The 23028-nt window shown below is 41.9% G+C and overlaps 1 protein-coding gene across 1 annotated transcript in view; it reads left to right on the forward strand.

Moving 5' to 3' along the window:
* Positions 1–23028, forward strand: part of VPS13C (vacuolar protein sorting 13 homolog C) — a 191515-nt gene that overhangs the window by 121784 nt on the left and 46703 nt on the right. Inside the window, exons 56-66 of the mRNA XM_065412581.1 lie at positions 1290–1445; positions 2380–2644; positions 3569–3729; positions 4411–4532; positions 13430–13724; positions 15616–16005; positions 17287–17391; positions 18610–18774; positions 19118–19246; positions 21119–21252; positions 21470–21596. Coding sequence (XP_065268653.1) covers positions 1290–1445; positions 2380–2644; positions 3569–3729; positions 4411–4532; positions 13430–13724; positions 15616–16005; positions 17287–17391; positions 18610–18774; positions 19118–19246; positions 21119–21252; positions 21470–21596 — 2049 coding nt within the window. The remainder of the gene's footprint in view (positions 1–1289; positions 1446–2379; positions 2645–3568; positions 3730–4410; positions 4533–13429; positions 13725–15615; positions 16006–17286; positions 17392–18609; positions 18775–19117; positions 19247–21118; positions 21253–21469; positions 21597–23028) is intronic.

A 23028-nucleotide genomic window follows, 5' to 3' on the forward strand; every position in this document is an offset into this window, starting at 1 on the left:
TCTTGTATAGAGGGAGAATTGTAATGATCGGGGCGGCTCCAGGCACCAGTGCAGCAAACACGTGCCTGGGGCGGCAAGCCGCGGGAGGCGGCGTGCTGGTCGCCGTGAGAGCGGCAGTCAGGGAGCCTTCGGCGGCATGCCTGCGGGAGGTCTGCCGGTCCCGCGGCTTCGGTGGCAATTCTGCGGCGGGTACGCCGAAGGCGTGGGACCAGCAGATCACCCGCAGAAATGCCGCCGAAGGCCGCCTGACTGCTGTGCTTGGGGCGGCAAAAAACATAGAGCCGCCCCTGGTAATTATCCATACTTCTTAGGGATGCTGTTAGGCCTAGGTGGAGAAAATGCTGCCTTTGTGGATATTGCAGTGAGCCTAAGTGCACTTTTAAGTAACAGCCCTGTACTTTAAAGAGCTCTCACCTGGTACTGGTTTTGGATTCCAATAAATCTTTGTCCCCCATAGACAGATTGTATCCCATTTTTTAATAAGATTTGCACTTGGAAATTGTGAATAAAACTGATGTTTTAGTATGAGAGAGAATTTTTACAGCCTCTTCCAGTTTCTGATGGATTTTGGGACCCTGAGTATTCAATTAAAAAAAAAAAATTAAGAGCATAACAAAGAACTAGTCAAAGCTAAAAGAACTAGTAAAAACTGAAGGAGGACAAAGTAATAAAAAAAAATCAGTATCACCCAGTTATGATACTAAAATACTTTTAGTGATGATACTAAAAACTACTTTAGGACAAAAAGGTGAGGAGGTCTCTGGAGGAGAACTCTTCCCTAGTCTGAGACATAGGGAAGGCAGCAGAAAACAACTTCACTTTGTACTGCTAACAAGACCCTGGAGCCTAAGGAGGCATCTTCAAAAGAGAGAGGCCCAGCTGATAATGATATGACAAAGGTGAAGGGAAGAGCTAAGTACTAATTTAGACATCTTGGAAATGAATGCAATTACCACTCGAGATGCGAGAGCCTGAATATTGGTGGTAATGGAAAAACTCTTAGCCTTGCTTATATTAACAGCTAAAAGCCATTGACTATTTTCCTGAATGAAAGTGCAGAAAACAGTGCTATGTTGACTTTTAATGTTGGTGGGTATGAAATAAATTATGCATACAAGATCATATTAAAGGAATTTGCTAATAATTTCTCAACACATTTGTGAAGTATAGTTTTAAGAGAAAATTGCAAACCTGCATAAAGCTACTTACGGTAAATTTGGAGAAACAGTTTGTGTTCATACTTATAAAATTAGACAAAGAGAAGGTTTAATGCTGTTTTTTTCCTTTAGATAAAGACTAACCCTATTCAAGATAAAAGTTTGATACCTGGGGATGATTTTGTTGTTCTTCCTGAAGCGCAAACTGCAGTTAACATCTCTTCAAAGGATACAATGAATATAACAATATCCAAATGTTGTCTTGCTGTTTTCAATAATTTAGCCAAGGTAATTTTAATAAATACGGGACTTGTCGTGAATTAATTTTGTTTGTGGCCAGTCCTGAATTCTTATTAGTAGTGTTCTGCTCGGCCAGTCAGGTTGAGCGTCCACTCACTCATTTTCTGTCTTTCGTGATGGGGTGAATTCTTCCTTTTGCTATACAGTTGATCCTTCTAGCTATTAAAAAGTGAGTTTGACTTGTTCAGAAAGAAGCCAGCTGCTCCCTTGACTATGAAAATGGAGGTGCTGACATAGGACTTCAAAAGGGAGAAAATGTGGTAGGGAAATGATTGAGTTGGAGTCTTAAAACTTAATCTGAATTGGTACAATAGAAGCAGCCCCTCCCCATGGTGCATGATCAGTCTGGTCCCTGGTCTCTTCATTATAGGGTTGCCTTTCAATAGGCATACTGGGGAAAAAAGATACTTGCTGACTGTTGGCCTTTCAAATTTAATGGAGGCAAGCCTCTGCAGCCCACCAGTGTGCTAAACTTCTATTGTATTTTCCTCTTACTCTTGAGGAGGTAGGACATGCTTGTTCATGTCCCAGAAGATGTTCTATTGTATGGATATTGCTCACTGATACTTTACTAAATAAATATAAATTGGGTTTATCTATGTAGGTGGTAATTATATTAGACTTCTTATTCATAAATTAACAATGATCATATAAGTTATAATAATGTTAGTGGAATTTACGTTTTAGCGTGGTGAAAATGACTCTTATATTAATTTATGTAATACCAGATTACTTCAAAATACTGAATATTGCTTTTATACAGTCATTCCAAAAGCACATTCTTTGTGATATACAGTATATACTGTTGCTTCTGTAAAGAAGGCAGTATTGTGTATGGATGTTTTTATGTTAACTGGTTAAGATGTTTTATTCTATCATGACCACTATCCTTTAAAAATCTTATCGTTGTACTTTCTTACAGGCATTTTCTGAAGGGACTGCCTCCACTTTTGATTATTCTTTAAAAGATAGGGCTCCTTTTACAGTGAAAAATGCACTGGGTGTCCCTCTCAAAGTGCATCCTACCATCAATCTTCGAGTGGTTGGTTCAACCTTAAAAGAAGATATTCATGATGTAGAAATTGGTCAGAAATTGGAACTGGAATATTCAGTTTTGGAACCTCTGCATCGAGGAAAGCTGTCTGCATTATACCGTCAAGAGAGCTGCCTGTTCACTTTGAGCATAGGTAGTGTGCAATGGATAACTGTTGGTAGCAATTGTGCTTGGTGAAGAGATTCAGGGGAGAGTTACTAGGGTAGTCCATGGACCAAGTACCATGTGGTCAAACTTAACCACTGAATTTCCTTGTTCAACCTGGAGACAACTGCTAGCTACCCCAGCTGGCAATTGTCTTTACTCTTGCCCCTGCTGGATGTTTCCTTGAGCCAGGGTTGCCACTCCATAGTCAATTTCTCATAACACTGACTTGGGTGCTGGGAAAAGAGTGGAAAAAATTCAAGTCCCTTTTCCTTTACTTCCCTAATAATAGAACTAAAGGTTAATAAGAAGCACAGGCAGGTAGAACATCTTTCCACTCCTTCGGAGAACTAGGATAGCTTGTGAGTTGATGCGACTGCAACTCAGCTGGCCTGCTGACCTCCCCAATGGAGATCCACCTGTCACCACTCACTTTATATAGCTAGATTCAGTCTCTTTGGAATAGTCAGGAGTTCCCACATGGCAAGTTGTGCTGGTCATTTCCTTGGAGGGAGTACGATAGTGTAGATCCTACTATACTGGCATTCCCCCATCTCCTCCTTATTCAGAATCTTGAGTTGCTTCTGTGTGAAAGACTTCAATTCATTCACCTAACAAATAGCTGAGAGTGCCTCATGATCTATATCCATTATGTAGCAAGGATCCATTGTAGAGGCTGGTGGTATCATACTTGGTTTTCCCAGCCATTATTGACTTAAAACTTGCTTTTAATTTTCCCTTCTGGTTAACCATTTTCTAGTTATTGTGGGCCAGAAACACAACCTCTGAGGTTTCTTACGTTGGAGGCTATGGGGTAATTGTATTAAGGGGCTGGCATTGCATGCTTGCTTGAAAATGGTAATGATTTGTTTCGTAAGTTTGCAGAATCACATACCAGTGTTTTGTAAAACAGCGCCTCTAGGCTATACAGAAGTGGCAAACATCCCCATAGCAAAACCAGGCCGACGATTGCACAGCGTACGAACTCCTCTTGTCGACCACTCGGACTCTGTTCTGGTACAGATAGATGCAACAGAAGGGAATAAAGTTATTACCATACGGTCTCCTCTGCAGGTAAAATCTATAATAAAATGCATAAAGTTAAATAAGCTCAAGGCCACTGCTTAAAGTTTGTTTACTTCTGGAGAGTAACTTCGGCTTCCTTTTTTCTTAATACATTTTGAGATTATTCTTCAGCAAAAGGCAAACACAAACATATAAAGTAAAAGCAATTATTTAATAAATGTAAGTAGTATTGTTTTAAATTTACGTTTGAGATTGTAATTTTAAATGTGTAATAGGTTTTGAATGGAGACCTTGTATGCATATGCTGGTATAAAAATCTGTTTTATGTTAAATACCTATAATGGATAGAAGTGATACCTTGGCTACATTCCCTTTAAAGATGGTAGTTTTTAAATTGTGGCTTAAACTGGCTCTCCTGTAGCTCTAAGCTATATGTTTTCAATATGTAATTTGTACTGCAAGCTGCCGTGTTCTCTTCCAAGCAAATAATATTGTTAATGAGTAGCTGCAAAATAGCATGATTGTGGTGTTGTTATTTTGATGTTTCACATAGCTTTTTTTGGTTTATGTACACATTAGTTACTTTCTGAGGACAAATCCTTATAAGTTTCAGTTTGCAAAGGAGCATCCTAATTAGAACTACTGATTTTTGTACATTATGTATAGTTCATATTTTCATTTTGAAATTTGTGAGATATATTTAATGAGACGTATACATTTTTATCATAGATCAAGAATCATTTCTCTGTCCCATTTACAATCTACAAGTTTGTCAGAGATGTTAGACTGCTGGAGCCAATAGGAGTATCTAAGCCTGAAGAGGAATTCCATGTTCCTTTAGATTCATACAGGTACACTTATTCTATAATGCCAAATCTTAAAGCGTGTGATGTAAAATTACCATTATTTGAATCAAAATATTTTTTTTGCCAACTCAGTCCATTAGTCTTACTAGGTACCACTCATACTCATCTTGTGCTGGGCTTTTGTCATGATTGAATTGACAAAAGCCAAATGATATTTTATTTTTTTAAAATAATGATATAATGCGACTGGGTGCATTTTTAAAAAAAGCCCCAAAAATACTACTAATAAAGGGCAAATGGTCCTTCAAAATGGTCGCAGTTTACATTTGTGCAGTTACTTGTATTGCATTAACACAACCATGGTTATTAGTCATATTTTGTAAACAATTACACCATTTGCCTAATCATAACTGCATTTGCAAATCTAACTTTTTTTTAAATCTGACCTGAAATAACGAGCAATGAGAGGAGATTTTCTAAGATCCAGGGACAAAGTCAATCCATTATCTTTGGTAGGAATGGTATAGCATTTACATGCTTTTTCATTGAAACACTTTGGCTTTTTAGGTTGTATTTTTGAATCATTGTTTATTATTTCCATTGTTTACTTTCCCCTCCCCAATTTTTAACTCCTTTTTTCCTTTATAGTGTATCTTACTTACAATGTGTTGTTGATGTTTATTGTGAATTTCAGTGCTTTGAGACTTGAGAGAATGTAGAAGCTTCTAAACACTTGCATGTCAGTGGAATTCTGGTCTAAAACAGATGGGATATTAGAACTGTGAGCCTTACTTAAGCAGAAATTTGAGAAGGTGACAGATGGTTTTGGGAGGGGCAGATAGGTTCTCATATGAGTCTCCAATGTCCATATTTTCATTGAGGTCTCCAGGTGTCACAGTTCATTTAACCTTCTGTCATCCTGTGTCTGGTGATGAAGATGAATGATATATCCAAAGAATCATAGGCTAAACCAGAATTAAACAGTGGAATCCGAGTCAGACCTAATTAGAAATAAACTACATTTGGTGTCTCATAAGGACTCAGTTTAACCCATCAGTTTCTTTTGGCTTTACAAAATTTAGAGTTCATAGATTCTAAGCATCCCAGGATCACATTATTTCTTTTGCCCACAGTGTCACACTGGGAGCTCATGTTAAGCTGATTATCTATCTCAACTGCAAAATCTTTTTTCGAGTCACTGCTTCCCAGAGTAGTGTCCCCAATCCTGTACATATCGACTATGTTCTTTGTTTCCCAGATGTATATGTTTACATTTAGCTGTATTAAAACATACATTATTTGCTTGCATCCAGTTTACCGAGTGACCTAGATCACTCTGAATCAGTGGCCTGTTCTCTTCTTTTTTGTGTCATCTGCAAATTTTATCAGTGATGATGTTAAGTATCCTTCCAGGTCCTTAATAAAAATGTTCAATAGCATAGGGCCAAGAACCAATCCCTGTGGGACCCCACTGAACACAGACGTGTTCAATGAGGAGTTCCCATTTACAGTTATATTTTGAGACCTATCAGCCAATTTTTAATCTGTTTAATGTGTGCTATGTTAATTTTATGTTCTGGTTTTGTAAGAAAATGCCACATGGTATCAAGTCGAAGTATGTTACATCAACACTATTACCTTAGTCAACCAAACTTGTCATCTCATCAAAAAAATATATCAGGTTAGTTTGACGGATCTAGTATCCATAAACCCATGCTGATTTGCATTAACTACATTATCCTCCTTCAATTCTTTTTTGGATTGCCCTATCAGCTGCTCAATCCTGGGGAAGATATTGGATGTCAAGCTGAAAGGTGTCTACTTAGCCACTTCATCCCATTAGCCCTTTTGAAAAGTTGGCACAACATTAGCTTTCTTCCAATCTTCTGAAACGTCCCCAGTGCTCCAAGACTTGTTAAAAATCAGTGTTAATGGTCCAGCGAGCTCCTCACCCAGCTCTTTTAAAACTGTTGGGTGTAACTTTAGTAGCTGCTGTTTAACATCCTCCAGAGGTACTAGTGGAATGGAGAGAGTGTTACCATTCCCCAATGAGGCTATATCATGTTTTGTCCCCAGATACAGAACAGAAATATTTATTTAACACTTCTACCTTTTCTGCATTATTATTGATGATTCTATCATTTCCATCTAATAACGGGCCCATACCATTGTTGGGATTCTTGTTGTTCCTAATATATTTAAAAAACTCCTTATTGGACTTAACTCGGCTGGCCATAGATTTTTCCTTATATCTGTCCCTTGGCTTTCTTGATCAATTTTCTACAATGCCTAACTTCTGATTTATATTAGTTACTATCAGATTCCCCTTTCTTCCCTTTGTTGTATTTTTTTTTTTTTTTTTAACAGCTGCCTTCATTTTCCCTCTAAACCAGGTCAGTTTATTGCCAACACTGCCTTCTTCCTCGGTTGTGGAATTGTGGCTTTTTGGGTGTCTAGTAAGGTGTTCTTAAATGGTTGCCAATTATTATGCACATTTTTCTCATTAAACTCTTCCTCCCAGCTGATTGGGCTCATAATTGTTTCCAGCTTTGAAATTGACACTATTAAAGAACCAAGTATACGTATTACTGGTCTGGACTTTATTCTGCTTGCCATGTTATAAATGTGATCAACTCATGATCACTTGTATGTAAGCTACCATTAATTTTTAGTTCTTCTTCGAGTGCTTGTTCACGTCGATTCCATTCAGGTGTGCGCACGCCACGTGCACGGTTGTTGGAAACTTTTCCCCTTAGCAGCTTCTGTCGGGTTGGCTAGGGAGCGCCCTGGAGTGGCGCCTTCATGGCGCTCAGTATATCACCCTGCTGACGTGACCCCCCCATTCAATTCCTTCTTATCGTCCATGGCGGCACTGGAACTGTGTCTCGCTTGCTTTGCAAGTGCTCCCTTTGCCTAGTTAGTTCTTCTTCTTGGTTTATTGTTTTGTAGTTGTTAGTTGTAGTATTAGTGTAATTGTAGTTAGTTACTATAGAGGGTGTGAGCGGAGTAGTTTCCACCTCTTCACGGTTTTCGGGGCTCCGGGCATGCCTCGAGCCCACAGCTTTAAGGCTTGCAGCACATGCCACAAGTCTATGCCAAACAGTGACCCACATGACTCTTGTCGGAGGTGTCTGGGGGAAGCATATCCGTCTGAGCGCTGCAAGATTTGCAGGGCTTTTAAGCCCAGGATCAAGAAGGAGCGGGTTTTCCATTTGAGGCAGCTGCTCATGGACCACCAAGGCTCGGGACCGAGCGCCTCAGTGCAGAGCGCTCCGGTGTCTGTTTGCGATTTGGTGCCGAGGAAGGACTCTACTGAAGGAGACTGTCGGCACTGGTGATCGCCGGCACCGCAAAAAGGTGCAGCGCCCCAGCACTGCTCCACTTCTCCGGTGCCTCACAATTGCAAAAAGCCTGAGAGGATGCTCCCCTTTCAGAACTCCCAGACTGCCAGGGGATGCTTTGCGGCACCCGCGCAAAGACCTAGTTCCCAGGCACCATGAGTCGGTGCCATCAACTCCGGCGCCCAAGAAGGCACCATTGAGTCCAGCGCGAAGTGACTCTCCGGCAGGGCACGGCCAGGTGGAGGTATTGGAGCCATTCTCCACCCTGGACACTGAGGCTGCAAGGGATCTCATAGAGATGACTGCGGCCCAGGCCCCCGGTCATCAAGAACAAGCCTCCGGTACCGGTGAGACCGGCACCGTCCAGAGGCAAGCCTGCAATGATGCAGCGCTCTGTCACTGGACCGGCATCGTGCCCGGCACCGCTCCTGATCACCATTGCCACATCATTCCCCAGCACCGTGCTCAGTGGGAACATGCCTTGCACCGGGGGCGCAGTGTTCCGTCTTCCCGGCACCAAGCACGCATTGGCACCGATCCATAACGCCCTCACAAGCAGCACCAGAGCGCAGAAGCTGATTGCTGTCACCGGATAAGCGGCACCGGTCTCCCTCACCAGACTGTCAGCACCGGTCATCGGTAAGATGGTCGCGGCACCGGTCCCCTGCTTCTTTCTTGCAGCACCGATGGCTGACCCTTGGGGCCTCAGCACCGCCATGGTCTTCGCCCTTGGATTCTTAAGACTTGATAGAAACTCCTACTATTCAAGGCGCAGTCAGCACAGGTTGAGCAGGTGCCGAAGGGACGTGCGTGCGGCTTGGCAGCCACAGTGGCAACCCCCCGAGCAATGGCCTTTTTGGACCCACTGGGTTTACCATCAGGCCCAGGGTACCCCTTCCAGAAGTTCTAGATCGGTGACCTCGGGATGCTCTCCTTACCAGTCACCTAAGGATAGACCTGCTCCGCGGGGAGCTGAAGCAACCCTCTCCTGGCTGCCCCCGCAGACTGAGGAGGTGGGCATGGAACCTGCCCAATACCTGCCAACACTTCATGAGATAGCTGCCTCTGAGGAGCCAGTGTTGGAGCCTGGTGCAGTCCAAGAGCAACCCAGGCAGCTCGAGAGCCAGGGAGGACCCTGTACCACTGCTGGCGACCTCATCTTCCTCACCTGACGAGGTGGTAGCAGGAGCGTCAGCTGTAGGGCCCCTGCCCATTGACCACAGGGCACACCAAGCCCTCCTCTGTCACATGAGCTTGCAGGCGGAGGAAGTGGTTAAGGCAGAAGACCCAATGGTGGACATTCTTGCCCCAGAAGGGCCTTCCCAGGTGGTGCTGCCATTAATAAAGACCATCCAAAGCACTAATCTGTAGCAGACACCAGCCTCCATCCCGCCCACCAGCAGAGGAGTTGAGAGGAAGTACTTCATCCCTTCCAAGGGCTACGAGTACCTCTCCTCACACCCACACCCTTGCTCCCTGGTGGTCTTAGCAGTAAATGAGAAGGAGCGTCAGGGGCAACAGGCACTGGCCCCCAAGTCTAAGAAGGATAAACGCATGGACCTAGTTGGAAGGAAGGTCTGTGCTGCTGGAGACCTCCAGCTGAGGAAAACCTGCCAACAGGCTATCCTCAGCAGGTATAACTTCAATTCTTGGTCATCTATGACCAAGTATAAGGAGTTGCTCCCCGCTGAGTCGAGGTTGGAATTTTCAGCCATGGTTGAGGAGAGGAAAGCAGTTGCGAGGACCTCCCTGCAGGCCTCCCTCAACTCGGCTGACTCAGAGACGCATACCATCTCCTCCAGGGTGGTCATGAGGGGGACCTCGTGGCCCCAAGCTTCCGGCTAACCCCTGGAAGTTCAACAGATCCTGCAGGACCTTTCATTTGAGGGCGCAGGGCTGTTTTCAGACCAAACTGATTTTAGGCTATATAGCCTTAAAGATTCAAGGGCAACTATGAAGTCGCTGGGGATGCACATGCCTGCTACCCAGCGCAAACACTTTAAGCCCCAGCCCCAGCAACAAAGGCAGTATCAGCCTCGGCCAAGACAGGACTCCTATCGCCATAGGAATAACAGGCGCAAGCCTTCAAACCTGCTTTCAGGACAGGGACAGGGCCCGACCAAGCCATCGTTGGGCTCCAAACAAGGATTTTGAAGGTGTGCCCAAGGACAGCGTACCCACCGTGATTGCGGATCCTTCCCCATGCTTCCTGAATTGTCTGTCCCACTTCTACCATGCTTGGTCACAAATAACATTGGACCGCTGGGTGCTCCGCACAGTAGTAGGATATTCTATCCAGTTCCGCTCCTCCCCTTCCCTGTTCAGGGATCCTTCTCACGAGCATCTCCTTATGCAGAAGGTGCAATCGCTCCTTGCCATGGGGCAGTGGAGGAGGTATGGGGCAAGGTATTCTACTCCCGATACTTCCTTATCCCCAAGGCAAAGAGGGGTCTCAGACCCATTTTAGAGGACTCAACCAGTTCATGTTGAAGTTCCGCATGGTCTCCCTGAGCACGATCATACCTTCCCTGGATCCGGGAGATTGGTACGCAACCCTCAATATGAAAGATGCGTACTTTCACATTGCCATTTGTCCAGCCCACAGGTGTTTCCTGAGGTTTGTGGTCGACCACAAACACTGTCAATTCACGGTGCTCCCATTCAATCTGTCGACGGCCTCCGAGCATTCACCAAGTGCATGTCGGTTGTCACGGCCATTCTCTGCAAGAGACAGGTACAGATATATCCCTACCTCGACAATTGGCTGCTGCAGAGGCACTCCAGGGAGCATGTGGAGTCCCAAGTCCAGTTGGTCAGAGAGACTTTGAAGAGACTAGGACTCCTCCTCAACTTAGACAAGTCGACGCTGTCCCTGACCCAAAGATTAGAATTCATTGTGGGGGTGCAGGTGCGAGCGATACTTCGAGTCCAGATTTCAAACAATGACAGATATCATCCATACCCTCAGGCGATACCCCACCACAACCGCAAGGGTATGCCTGAGTCTCCTCGGGCACATGGCAGCCTGCACCTGTGTGGTCAGGCACGCCAGACTGAGGCTGAGGCCACTCCAGGCATGGCTCACCTCAACTTATCATCCAGATCAGGACAGCTTGGACTCGGTAGTGACGGTACCGGAGCAAGTTCTAGAATCCTTTCGGTGGTGGCTAGATCCTTGTGCGGTTTATGAAGGAGTCCTTTTCAGCACCCCTCATTCCTCCATGGCCTGGTAACGGATACGTCCGCTCTCGGCTGGGGGGCCCACCTAGGAGACTTACTGATGCAGGGTCAGTGGTCGCAGACCGAGCTCCCGCTTCATATCAACATCAAGGCACTCAGAGCGACGCAACAACTTGTGAGACTTTCCTAACCAAAAAGCAGTGGCAGTGCATGGCGGTGATGACCAATAACACCACCACCATGTTTTACATAAACAAGCAGGGCAGAGCCCACTCCTCCCCTCTGTTGGGAAGCTTTCCAGCTTTAGGAATTCTGTACAGCCCCTTCAAGCATCTATACCACTCATCCTTGAATATCTATTACACCTGAAACAGCAGGGATTGGCAGGTTCATCCATCAGGGTGCACTTTGCGGCCATCTCGGCATTCCACCCAGGAGAGCTGGGGCACTTTGTATTCATCAACCCCATGGTAGGGAGTTTCCTCAAGGGTATGGAGAGGCTATATCCACATTCGTGACCACTGGTACCTGCTTGGGATCTCCATCTGGTCCTCTCCAGATTAATGGGGGCCCCATTTGAACTACTGGCAACATGCTCCCTTCTGTACCTCTCGTGGAAGGTGGCATTCCTGGTTGCCATCACATTAGCCAGGAGGGTGTCCGAGTTAAATGCACTAATCTCTGACGCTCCCTACACGGTCTTCCATAAGGACAAAGTACAACTCAGGCCTCACCCAGCCTTCCTGCCCAAGGTGGTGTCTCAATTCCACATTGACCAAGACATCTTTCTGCCAGTCTTCTATCCCAAGCCACATGCTAGTGCGCAGGAGCAGAGGCTTCACTCTCTACATGTTGGGAGAATGCTAGCATTCTACAACGAGCGCACAAAGCCTTTTAGGAAGTTGAATCAACTGCTCGTAGCAGTGGTAGACCGGATGAAGGGACGTCCGGTCTCTTCACAACGCATCTCTTACTGGATGACGGACTGCATCCATACCTGCTACGAGCTGGCCAAGGACTTTGGGGGAGACAAGGCCCTGCACCCCCGGCTTCCTGCGATTCACCATGACTCTCAGCCAGCCAGTAAAACAGAAGGTTTATTTAGACAACAGGAACACAGTCCAAGACAGGTCTTGCAGGTACAGACAGCAGGACTGGGCTCCCCTCCATTTTCCCAGCCAGCTCCAAACTGAGACCCTCCAGCCCCTCCTCTCTGGCCTTTGTCTCTTTCCTGGGCCAGGAGGTCACCTGATCTCTTTGTTCTCCAACACCTTCAGTTGGCATCTTTGCAGAGGAGGGGCCCAGGCCATTAGTTGCCAGGAGACAGAGTGCCGGACATTCTCTGTGCAGACAGTATCACTGGGGCCTTCTTGGGCTCGGCAACAATCATACACACTGATTCCCCCCACCTAGATACCTAAGAAATGCATAGGGGAAACTGAGGCACCCACACAGTATTCAGAGAAAACATTAAGAACATTACCACTTTGTCACATCCAGCCCCAGCGATTATAGCCCACTCCACAAGAGCACAAGCCTCGTCAGCCACCTTCCTGGCCCAGGAGCCCATCCAGGAGATCTGCAGAATGGCAACCTGGTCTTCCGTGCACACATTTATCACCCACTATGCCATCACCCGGCATGCCAGAGAGGACGCAGCTTCGGCAGAAGGGTTCTCCAGTCAGTGATTCTTAACTCAAACTCTACCTCTGGGGGAGAGTTTGGGAATCACTTGATTGGATTCGACGTGAACAAGCACTCGAAGAAGAAAAACTGTTACGCACCTTCTCGTAACTGTTCTTCAAGATGTGGTGTTCACGTTCATTCCAATACCCACCCGCCTTCCCCTCTGTCGGAGTAGCCGGCAAGAAGGAACTGAAGGGGGGTTGGGTCGGCAGAGTCATATATTGAGCGCCATGAAGGCGCCACTCCTGGAGGTCCCTAGCCTATCCGATGGGAGCTGCTAAGGGAAAAAGTTTCCAACGACCGCACACGTGGCGCGCGCACACCTGATTGGAGTGGACATGAACAACACATCTCGAAGAACAACAGTTACGAGAAGGTGAGTACCCATTTTTTCTGTGATTAGTTCCTCTTTATCTATTAGGACAAGGTCTAATATAGAATTCTCTTGCATTCATCCTCCCGCAATCATCTTTTTTCATCCAGGTTACAAACACTAAAGAATTGACCTTTTTATTACAAATATTTCTTATACTGTTAATAAGGTTGTCTATGAATGTCCAGTGCACTATTTTTCATTGCATAAAGGGTTAATCAGTGGGATTTCAGAGATTTTTGGTTACTCAGTGTGATAAGGTTATTCTATTTAAGTATAGTCTAAAATTAAATGTGTTATCCACACTTGTGTGTTTGTGAAGGCTCTATTGGTGGTTTTTGTTTTTCCCCCCCTCCATGTAGGTGTCATCTATTTATTCAACCAACAGGGATCTTAGAAGGTCAGTTTAAAGAATCCACAACTTATATTGCCTGGAGAGAAGAGCTTCATAGAAGCAGTGAAGTGAGATGTATGTTACAGTGCCCTTCTACCGAAGTAAGCTTCTTACCTCTAATAGTCATGACAACTGCTGTTCCTGATCAACTAAACTTTATTGCCACGCACGGGGAGGACTGGGATCCAGCCTACATTATCCATCTTTACCCAACGCTCACTTTGAGGAATCTTCTGCCATACTCTTTGAGATATTTACTTGAGGTATGGAATTTAAATCGTGACTTTTTAAAATAAAGTTAAGGAAAACATTCAATGATTTCCATCTATAAACAGAAGATATTAAGTTATATATTCTATGGACTACATTGGCTCTTGGATTCTAGGGCAAGGGATGTGAGCTGGAGTCTTTTTCCTTCATCCCAAGTCAGTCTGAGTGCTCTTGTATGGTGAGGCTTAGTACCCAGAGACGGTTGTTGTGTTGCCATCCACCTGGAGTAACAAGAGTTAGGGACCAGGTTTTTCTAGAGGATCAAATATTGTTCGTACAAGGAACATTGTTCCCCACTTGTACCTTAGTTTAGTGCCAAGGAGGACCATATTGCTAAATGTCAAAACGGATGGACACCAGATTTTTTCCCCCTGGCTATTAATTTAGGTCTTCATGATGGCCGTCTATAACATTTAACTTGGCTAGAAATGTGAAGAAGTTAGTGGCTTTCTTGATAATTTCCCCTTCCTTACTTTCTTGGTGAGGTAACATGGAGAAGCATTTCCAGTGTCACATCGAAGGAGGACAGACTTACATAAAGAATAGTAGGACAATAACCTCCCATCCTTTTCCCGAATCCATTGTGCGCACACGTGCTCTCCTTCCCATCCTCCCCAAAAACCCAAACAAACAAAAAAAGCCCACCCAAAAAACCATACAAATACTTTTAACTCTGTAGCTAAAATATTGCAGAAGTAAGAAAATTTGGTCTTGGATTGTTTCGTTTTTTGTTTTGTAAGAGAACAAGACCCCTGAAAGAATGAAATCCTCTTAAGCTTTTGTACAGCAGTAGACAGCCTAAAATGACTGCTGTGAGGTGTTTCAGCCTCCTGGCCTAAAGAAAATTGGTATTTATCCCATGATTGACCAAGAAGCAACTTGGTGTTCATTGCACACGTTTCTGAGGCATTGAAGAACACTTGTTAGTGTTTATTTCTGGTATTGCCAGCTGATTTGTGTGTCCTGGCTTCATTTATGAAAGGTAAAATGCATTATTTGCATCTGATCACCACAGGCCCATCTTAGGGCTTCAGAATAGTACTACAGAATACTACTACTATATTAGTCTCAAACTAGGAGAGTCTTTGGATGGACAGTTACTAAAAAAACTTTGTAGGTAGAGCTGGTTGCTACAGTAATTTCTCTCGAAAAACTTGGGACAGGCTGACTTGTAGGTCATGCCAGGATCCAAAATTGTAACAGGAGTGTAATGCTGTATGGAGAGAAAAGTGAAGAACAATTGTCCCCAGGCAGGGGATCCTCTCACAGAAACAAATAGCTCTCAATTTGTGAAACTAAACTTGTATGTTCTAGTAGTTGGAGGAAAAGATCTAGTTAGCTCGCAGATCTGCCATGGGTTTTATATGTAACTTGAGGCAAGTTGATTTAGCTACTGTGCTACCTGTAAAATACCTCTTTAACTGTGAAATAGTTGAATGAAAGGGGTTGTATAAGAATCCCCTTGTTGACGGTTTGATCTGTTTAGGTTTTGAAACCAGATTAAATTTGTAAGTGTCTTTTCCCCATCCGGCCATACTGAATGCTGAAACACTGAGTTTGGACTTCAGACAAATATAGCTATTAAGAGAATGTTTGAAATAATATGATGATGATTAATCATTATGCTGTAATATATTGGCTTGTCCCTGAGTTCTTAAGGCTTCCTGTGTACAGTGGGCAGTCATGATGGCCCTGTACTGTGTGTCTGTAATCAAAGATATCCCTTAGTGGAAACTCTAGGGTCAAGTGAACAGGTAAGACTTAAAAAGTAGAATATAAGCTATTGCACTCTTTTTGTAGTAACCACTGTATAGTTCTGTATAGTTAATAATACTGTATAGTTCTTACCAGTAAGCCTCTTAAAAATTGTTTGTTTTATTTTAGGGAACCGCAGAAGCTCATGAATTGCTAGAAGGGAGTGCTGCAGATGTTCTTCACTCAAGAATCAGTGGGGAAATAATGGAGTTAGTTCTGATAAAGTATCAGGGTAAAAACTGGAATGGACATTTTAGAGTCCATGATGGGCTGCCAGAATTTTTTCCTGTGTGTTTTACCTCCAATTCCACAGATGTGATGACAATAGATGTCTATATACATGTCAGGCGAGTTGGTAGCCGTATGATCCTGTCTGTGTTCAGTCCCTATTGGATAATCAATAAGACTTCCCGGGTTCTGCAGTATCGTGCTGAAGATATACATGTGAAACACCCAGCAGATTACAGGGATACTATCCTGTTTTCCTTTAAGAAAAGGAACATTTTTAGTAAAAACAAGGTATGGTACCTAATTTATTTTAAAATCTCCTCAAGTGAGGAGGAATTTAATTTTTGACATTTTTCATGCTTGGCCTTGAAATTCTTACCCTGCTTCAGTATCAATACTTGTTTAAAAAAAATCTATCTATATAACATCAGTATTTTTGTGTTTTTGTTTAAATTTAGCTCTCCTTTTGGGAAGAAAAGTAAACACTAGTTTATTTCTCTCTTGCCTCTTTCTCTTCCCAAAATCTCGGGGAAGGTTGGGGAAACAAGGGAGCAACTTGTACAGGCAGTACAACATTAGTTCATTCTGCACTGATATAATCTGGAGTTCAACTTTTAAAAAAAGGAAATGAAAAATGTTGGAAAACGTGAAGCAGTGCTAATCTTGTATTTACAAAAATTATAATAAATAGAGTTGTAATTTTGAGGGGAAAATTGTATCTTATTGTGGGGGTTTGAGCAGCCACAAGGCAATAAAAGCATCTATTTCATTTCTTATTTATTAGATTTGAAGAGAGGTATATTAAGTGGGAGGGTGGACAGGTGAGATAGTTGCTTGCTTTTGATTTTTAAGGCTATCGTTTCTCTCACAGCTGTTTAGAGTCATAGTCAATTTAACAGAAGTTCGCTAGGCAAAGGGGTTTGGGTGATGAACATCCCATTAGTTCCTTGTCTGAGGGTACATTGTGTTAAATACATTAGTCATGCTCTTAAAAAAAAAAAAAAAAAAAAAAAAAAAAGTGTTTGTGACAAAATAAATGAAACAATTTGTTAGTATTACTCTTTTTTCATATTTTTTTTTTTTATTATGTAGGCCTTTAGTCCTGGATGTTGCATCTTTAAATTGTCAGCAATAAGTGAAGACTGGTCTTGACAGCATCTTTTGGTTATTACCCTGACCTTTAAATAGAGACCACAAGCATTTATAGATTTTCCTCTCCCTCTTTATCTACATGCTGTGGTCACTAATGGCTACCAGGGCAGATGGCATATTTGGTTTTGTGTGCTCTTCTATTGATCACCTATCTTCTGCTGCAGTGAACCTCTTTGCCAGAGCCCGAGTACTTAGCGGTTTTAGTAAGCCAGTTAGCTGGAATTGCAGCGGTGAAACTGGGTGACTTTGCTAGTAATACATCATGGGTGGGATTTTCAAAAGCTTACGACCTAGGCGTTGGTGCCATTACACAATTGGGCTAGATATTTAATATAATACAATATGGATAATCAGCATATGAACTTTTTAAGTTTTTTAAATTTACATAAAAAATCTTTAAAAATGCTTTTTCTTTTGTAGATCCAGTTATGTATTTCAACTAGTTCATGGTCCACTAGCTTCTCCCTTGATACTGTCGGAAGTTACGGATGTGTAAAGTGTCCAGGCAATGACAGGGACTATCTGGTAAGGCCTACTTTCTGTATTTGTTTACTAACTTTTCTGAAGCCTAATAATAGTAATTAAATATATTGGATACAAATAAGTTTAACAAAAGCCAATTTGATATTTCATCTGTATTTCTTGGGTGCATTGGTTTGTTAACATAATCACACTAGTATGCATAATACCACTTAGTTTGACGTTTGGTGGCCAGTAGTTAGGCCACCTGGGAATTCAGGCCTAGTTTGTGAAAACAGATGTTTAAATATTTGGACATGGTGAGGCCTATCTTTTCAAAGATGGACATGCCATCTCAGATAAGTTAGAGACACAGATGATCAAGTTGCAAATACGTGATTTATTTGTACAGTACCTACTACAGGGAATCCTGGTTCATGACTGGAACTTCTAGGTGCTACAAATAATAAATACACAAATAATTAATAGTATGTATACACTTAATTTTGTGTGTCAGTCTTCGAAATATCAGATTCAGACTATATACAGTGGCTATCTTAAAAAAAATAATCAGATAACTAAATAACATTACCTTGTTTGCAGATATTGAAATAACCATCCTAGGGGCAAAATGGAAACATTTATAGGGAGAATACAAACATTTCCTTTTAAAGATAAACTTTATATTTCCCATCAAACCAAAACCACTTATCCACTTTTTTGATAGCCCTTCAGAACCCACCCCCTGTCCTATTAAAGGGCAGATTGACCCCTGGTTATTTTCCATTTTTTCATCTCTTGCTCTGTTCATCCAGGCTAAGTCCAAAGCCTGTCACTTTTCTCCCAATAGCATTTCGAAAATCTGACCTTTTCTCCCAATAGCATTTCGAAAATCTGACCTTTTCCCCCCCTCCCTCCCATGTTGATCAAGCCATATTTATCTCATGTCTTTATTGCAGTAATTTTATCCTCCTTGGGTTTCCCTTCTCTAAGTGAATATAAAATACCACTGCTAAAATAATCTGTGTCCATTGTATTGGGTATATCACACACTTCTTTGGAGGTACAGTCTCTGTTCCTTGGAGTTTGTGTAGTCTCTAGCACTGGTCCTACTACTGTTGAGGCCTTTGGGTATTGCTGTTAATAGGATAATAAATATGTAGAAGGAATAACTTTATGGGATAACATAAAGGTTTACTTTTCCACTTGTTTTAGTTATGTCAAGCAGATGAAAATACCATGGAGAAATGGGCTGAGTTTAACCAAGTTATTTTTATTCTACAGGTTGGAGTTAGCATCAAAATGAGTAGTTTTAATCTCACCAGGATAGTTACCTTAACTCCGTTCTACACCATAGCAAACCGTTCTTCTCTGGAGCTGGACGCTGGAGAAATCAAGTCTAATGGCTCTTTGCCAACTCATCACTGGAATTATTTCTCATCTTCAGAGGTATTCTTTGTTTTTCTTGCTTTAGATGTTTCTAAAACAGACAAATGATTCTGTGTAAGGTAAAATATTTAGTAACAAATACTCATATTTTTGTTAATCAGGCTGAGGTGTTTGTCAAATTAATGAAGAAAATTCAATAGGCAGTTTGATATAAGTTTCTTAGATCATCATAGATGGAGTAACTTAGTAAGTGACAGTGTAAAGGTGTGCTCCTGGATGTCAGAGGTATGGAGGGAGAGTATCTGAAAGACTAATACATATTTGTCATTAACTAATCTTTATAACAATGTTGTTGAATTATCATCATGTTACATGTGTCCTTTGTTTGACTTTTTTTCCCCAGTGTCTTCCATTTTGGCCTGAAAATTTGTCTGGTAAATTATGTGTCAGAGTGGTGGGCTATGAAAGTGCATCCACACCATTCTTCTATAACACACAGGACAATGGTACTTTGTTAAGTCTGGAAGAGTTGGTGAGTCTTTGACTTTAAATAATAATATTTTCTATAATTTTGTTATGTTTGTGGTGTTAACCAAGTCAATGTAATTTCTTAGTCCCCTGCATTGAGTGCTGGCAGATGGATTTAAAGTACCTATTGAAAAGTCAGGGTGAATGTAGCAGGATATGCATTTTGTGCTTATGCAGGATATGCAGTTTGTACTTTTAAAAATCCTTTTTGTTAGACGTATGAAACTAGGTTGAATTGACTTCTTCACAAGTTTGTAATGAACTGCACTGCTGTATTGATCTATAAATAGAATGGTATAAGTCACCTGCAATTTGTTTACTTGATTTGCAGCAAGATTTGCTGTGATGTGTGCGCCACCATAAAAGGAAGGGAAGATTACTTCTGTATCTCAAATACTTAAGCTATTACAACATCATAAAGATGTTTACATACTTTACATATAATCAAAACCAAACACTGAATGGTTGAACAGATTGTTAGGCAAGTCGCTCAACTGATTGTTGGGGATGATTTTGGATTGTAGATTGCTGGAGAGATGTGCTGAGGCACTTAGATTTATTTTTTTCAAATAGTTAGGAACACAGGATATGTAAGCGTGATATCTCTGACTCCCCATTTTTGGGTCCTGACCTGCAACCTGATCTAAACTGTTTGGGCTGTCCCTCTCTTTGCAAATATTGAAGGCAGGTTGGATTTTGTTAGGCCACACCCCTTCTTTTCACAAACTTCTGTCTCTACAATGCAAACAGTGTAGATTTAGTACTTCCACCTTAACTTGAAATTTTGACATAAAATTAAATTTTCAAATAGCAGAGTGTAAGTCTTCCAGTCTCATTTATTTCCAGTCCTCTTAGGAGATTTTCAGAAGGCCACATGTGTAAGGTTGCGGACCTCACTACCTCTTATAGGGGCCAGCTGGGCCTGATTGGGGCTTGGCCACAGCTGAGCCTACCTTCCCTAATCAGCCCAGGCTTCTTGCCCCAGCCACTGCCCTCCCCTGGGCTGTTTTAAGCCCCGAAGGGCAGGAGCGGGTAACCACCCCGCTACAACATGTTAGCTGAATAGGTCCACCAACAGAACTCCTCACTGATAACAGGTGCCCCCTCTCCCCGATACTCTCACTACTCCACAGAACAACAAAGTAAGCTTAAGGTAATGAGGTGTACTGTCTGTGTGGGAGAATCCTCTCTGAAGCTACATATAGCGAGGTTTGACACAACTGTTCTCAGGCCCCTAACCCTCACATGACTAGGGAGAGTGGCTTTGACTTTGGAAGACATATTGGATCCTCTGCTCTTCCCTATGTGAGACAAGATTCCTATGGAAAGCCTTCTCAGAAGGCAGGGAAAACTTTTTCAGGCTTGATTGCTTGGGAGATTGATCCATTTACATACCCAGGAAAGGCCTTCCTCACTCCCCAAAAGACATTGACCATCCAAAGACAAAAGTGCTGACCCCTTAAAGCTGGTGGAGCACATGTACAACTGTGTCTCTATTTTAGAGGATTATTTTCTCTGTGAATTAACCATTAAAGTTTTCGTTAGAATTAGTTTAACATTGCCATATTTTACGTGGGGAATGCCAACTTAAGAAGCAATAAATACGAAGGTTTGAATATAAGTTCTAACATCTTCAGTATTTTAAGGTGAATATTTCAGCCAGTACACTGAAATAATCTTTAAAACTATTTCAAAGATTTAACTAAAAATCAGTCACAACCTACATTAAGATTACATTTGTAAATAGTGTATAAAGGGTTAATCAATGGTTTAATAATTGGTTAATCATTTTCATAATTTGTTAGAGTTCAGCAGATCATTAGATTGCTTTTATATTTAATAAACTATATACAGTGCAAGTCTTTATCTTCAACAGAATGGAGGCATACTGGTAAATGTGAACATTTCTGAAAATTCTACAGTCATAAACTTCTCAGATTACCATGAGGGAGCTGCTCCAGCTCTTATCATTAACCAGACTCAATGGGACACCCTTAAATATAAACAGAGGTATGTAAAAGTAAGAATTCTGCCATCTATTTTTTCCAACTTTTATCTGGTTTTTAGTGTTGAAGGCAAGGAACCTAAATTCTCATGCACTTTTCTTGAATACAATATAATGAAGATAAGAAATAGATATTTTACAATGATGTTCCAGTGCTTCATATTAAACTCGGCTTATGCCATGAGTTTCAGTGGCTTATTTACCTGCCTATTTTTATCACAGTGGGTTACAGGAGGAGATGGAGTTAAAACCAAAGGAGGTGCGACTGTTTGCCTGGGCAGATCCCACTGGAATAAGAAAACTAACTTGGACGTATGCACAAAATGTTGGTGAACATGATCTACTTAAGGTACATTTTTTTTTTTTTTTTAAATATTGGGGGAGGGAAGGTGTGACCCAAACTAGAATCATGAGTTCATTGAGAGACTGGAGATAAGGCCTTGACTTCAGATATGGTCATTTAAAATGCAAGACCTTTTGTTAGGTCATGGTTTTTGTTTCTGTACATAGGTAACCTTTTGTGTAGTTGCTGTTTCTACTTGAGAGTATGTTGAAGAATCTTGTAAGCCCTCGTGTGTAGGGCAAAACTCAGATCTCCCAATTTCCTTTATCTGAAACAAACATTAATCAGACTAATAAGCAGGCTGTGTATAAATGAGGAATAAGAGGGGCAGACTGTTACTGCTGCCAGGACTAGAAATCTGTATTTGCTGATACACCTCTAAAGAAAGGAGGCAATGAAAGAGGAAGTGATGCAGCAAGTGAAGATGGTCACTCATACCAGTATCAAAAGTGAACAATGTACACTCTAATTATTCCTGTTTGAACTGCAGCAGGTGAAAGCAGCACTTCCTGCAGTTATTTTCCAGAATATAATATGTATTTTTTGGGGTTGGGGAAAATCACAACCCTGAATTCCTTCCCCTCACTAAGAGGAAACACTTCCATTGAGTAGAGTACTGCATTGCAGGAGTTGCTCACTGTGAGCTACTTAAGTGTTCAGCAGCATGTACAACATGCAGGTAGGAGAGAAAAATGATTTAGGATAGAGGGTAGAAAGACAATGCTGAGACAGAAACAGGAAGAAAGGGGAGCAAAACCAAGGTGAAGACATAAACCTAGGAAAAGATCAAGCAAATCCATCCTGCCAGAAACAGCACTTCATATTAAAAAAAAAAAAAGTTGATGAACAATTTTGCATGGGCAAAGGATTAGATCATATAGTCTAGGACAGGAAAATGGAAAATAACTGGAAATTGACAGGCAGAGGAATAAAGGAGCATTTTTATTACAAGGTGGAATTTATTTTTCTTCGCTCAGTTTTAGTAATGGTGGTTTGTTTGTTTTGTTTTGTTTTTAAATTGAGGTACCTTACAATGTAAACATCGTTACATACTGGAAAATTGCTACTTGTAGCTTCTGACTATTGAAACCTGTTTTAATGTATGTTAAGACACATCTTTTCAGCGTATGGTTAGCATTACGTTAATTATTGTACATTACATGAGTAATACATTAATACTCACTTCTGAAGTTATATTTCAAAAGCCTAAATAACTGTCTCAGTTCTCATTCATTCACAGTTGTGTTAACCCTGAAAGAATTCTAACACATTAAGGGGATGCTATAACATTTAAACACTACATTTGTCCATTTAATATTGTGATTAGTATACTAAGGTGCTGTATAATAGGGGATTCATTTTTCTTAACTCTGTCATTGTACTGCTAAGGTCTTCAATTCTTGAGATTACCCTTAGCTTCTTCTAAAAAATGTGGATA

The sequence above is a fragment of the Emys orbicularis genome, chromosome 10 (assembly GCF_028017835.1).
Source record: "Emys orbicularis isolate rEmyOrb1 chromosome 10, rEmyOrb1.hap1, whole genome shotgun sequence".
Classification (NCBI taxonomy): Eukaryota; Metazoa; Chordata; order Testudines; family Emydidae; genus Emys; species Emys orbicularis.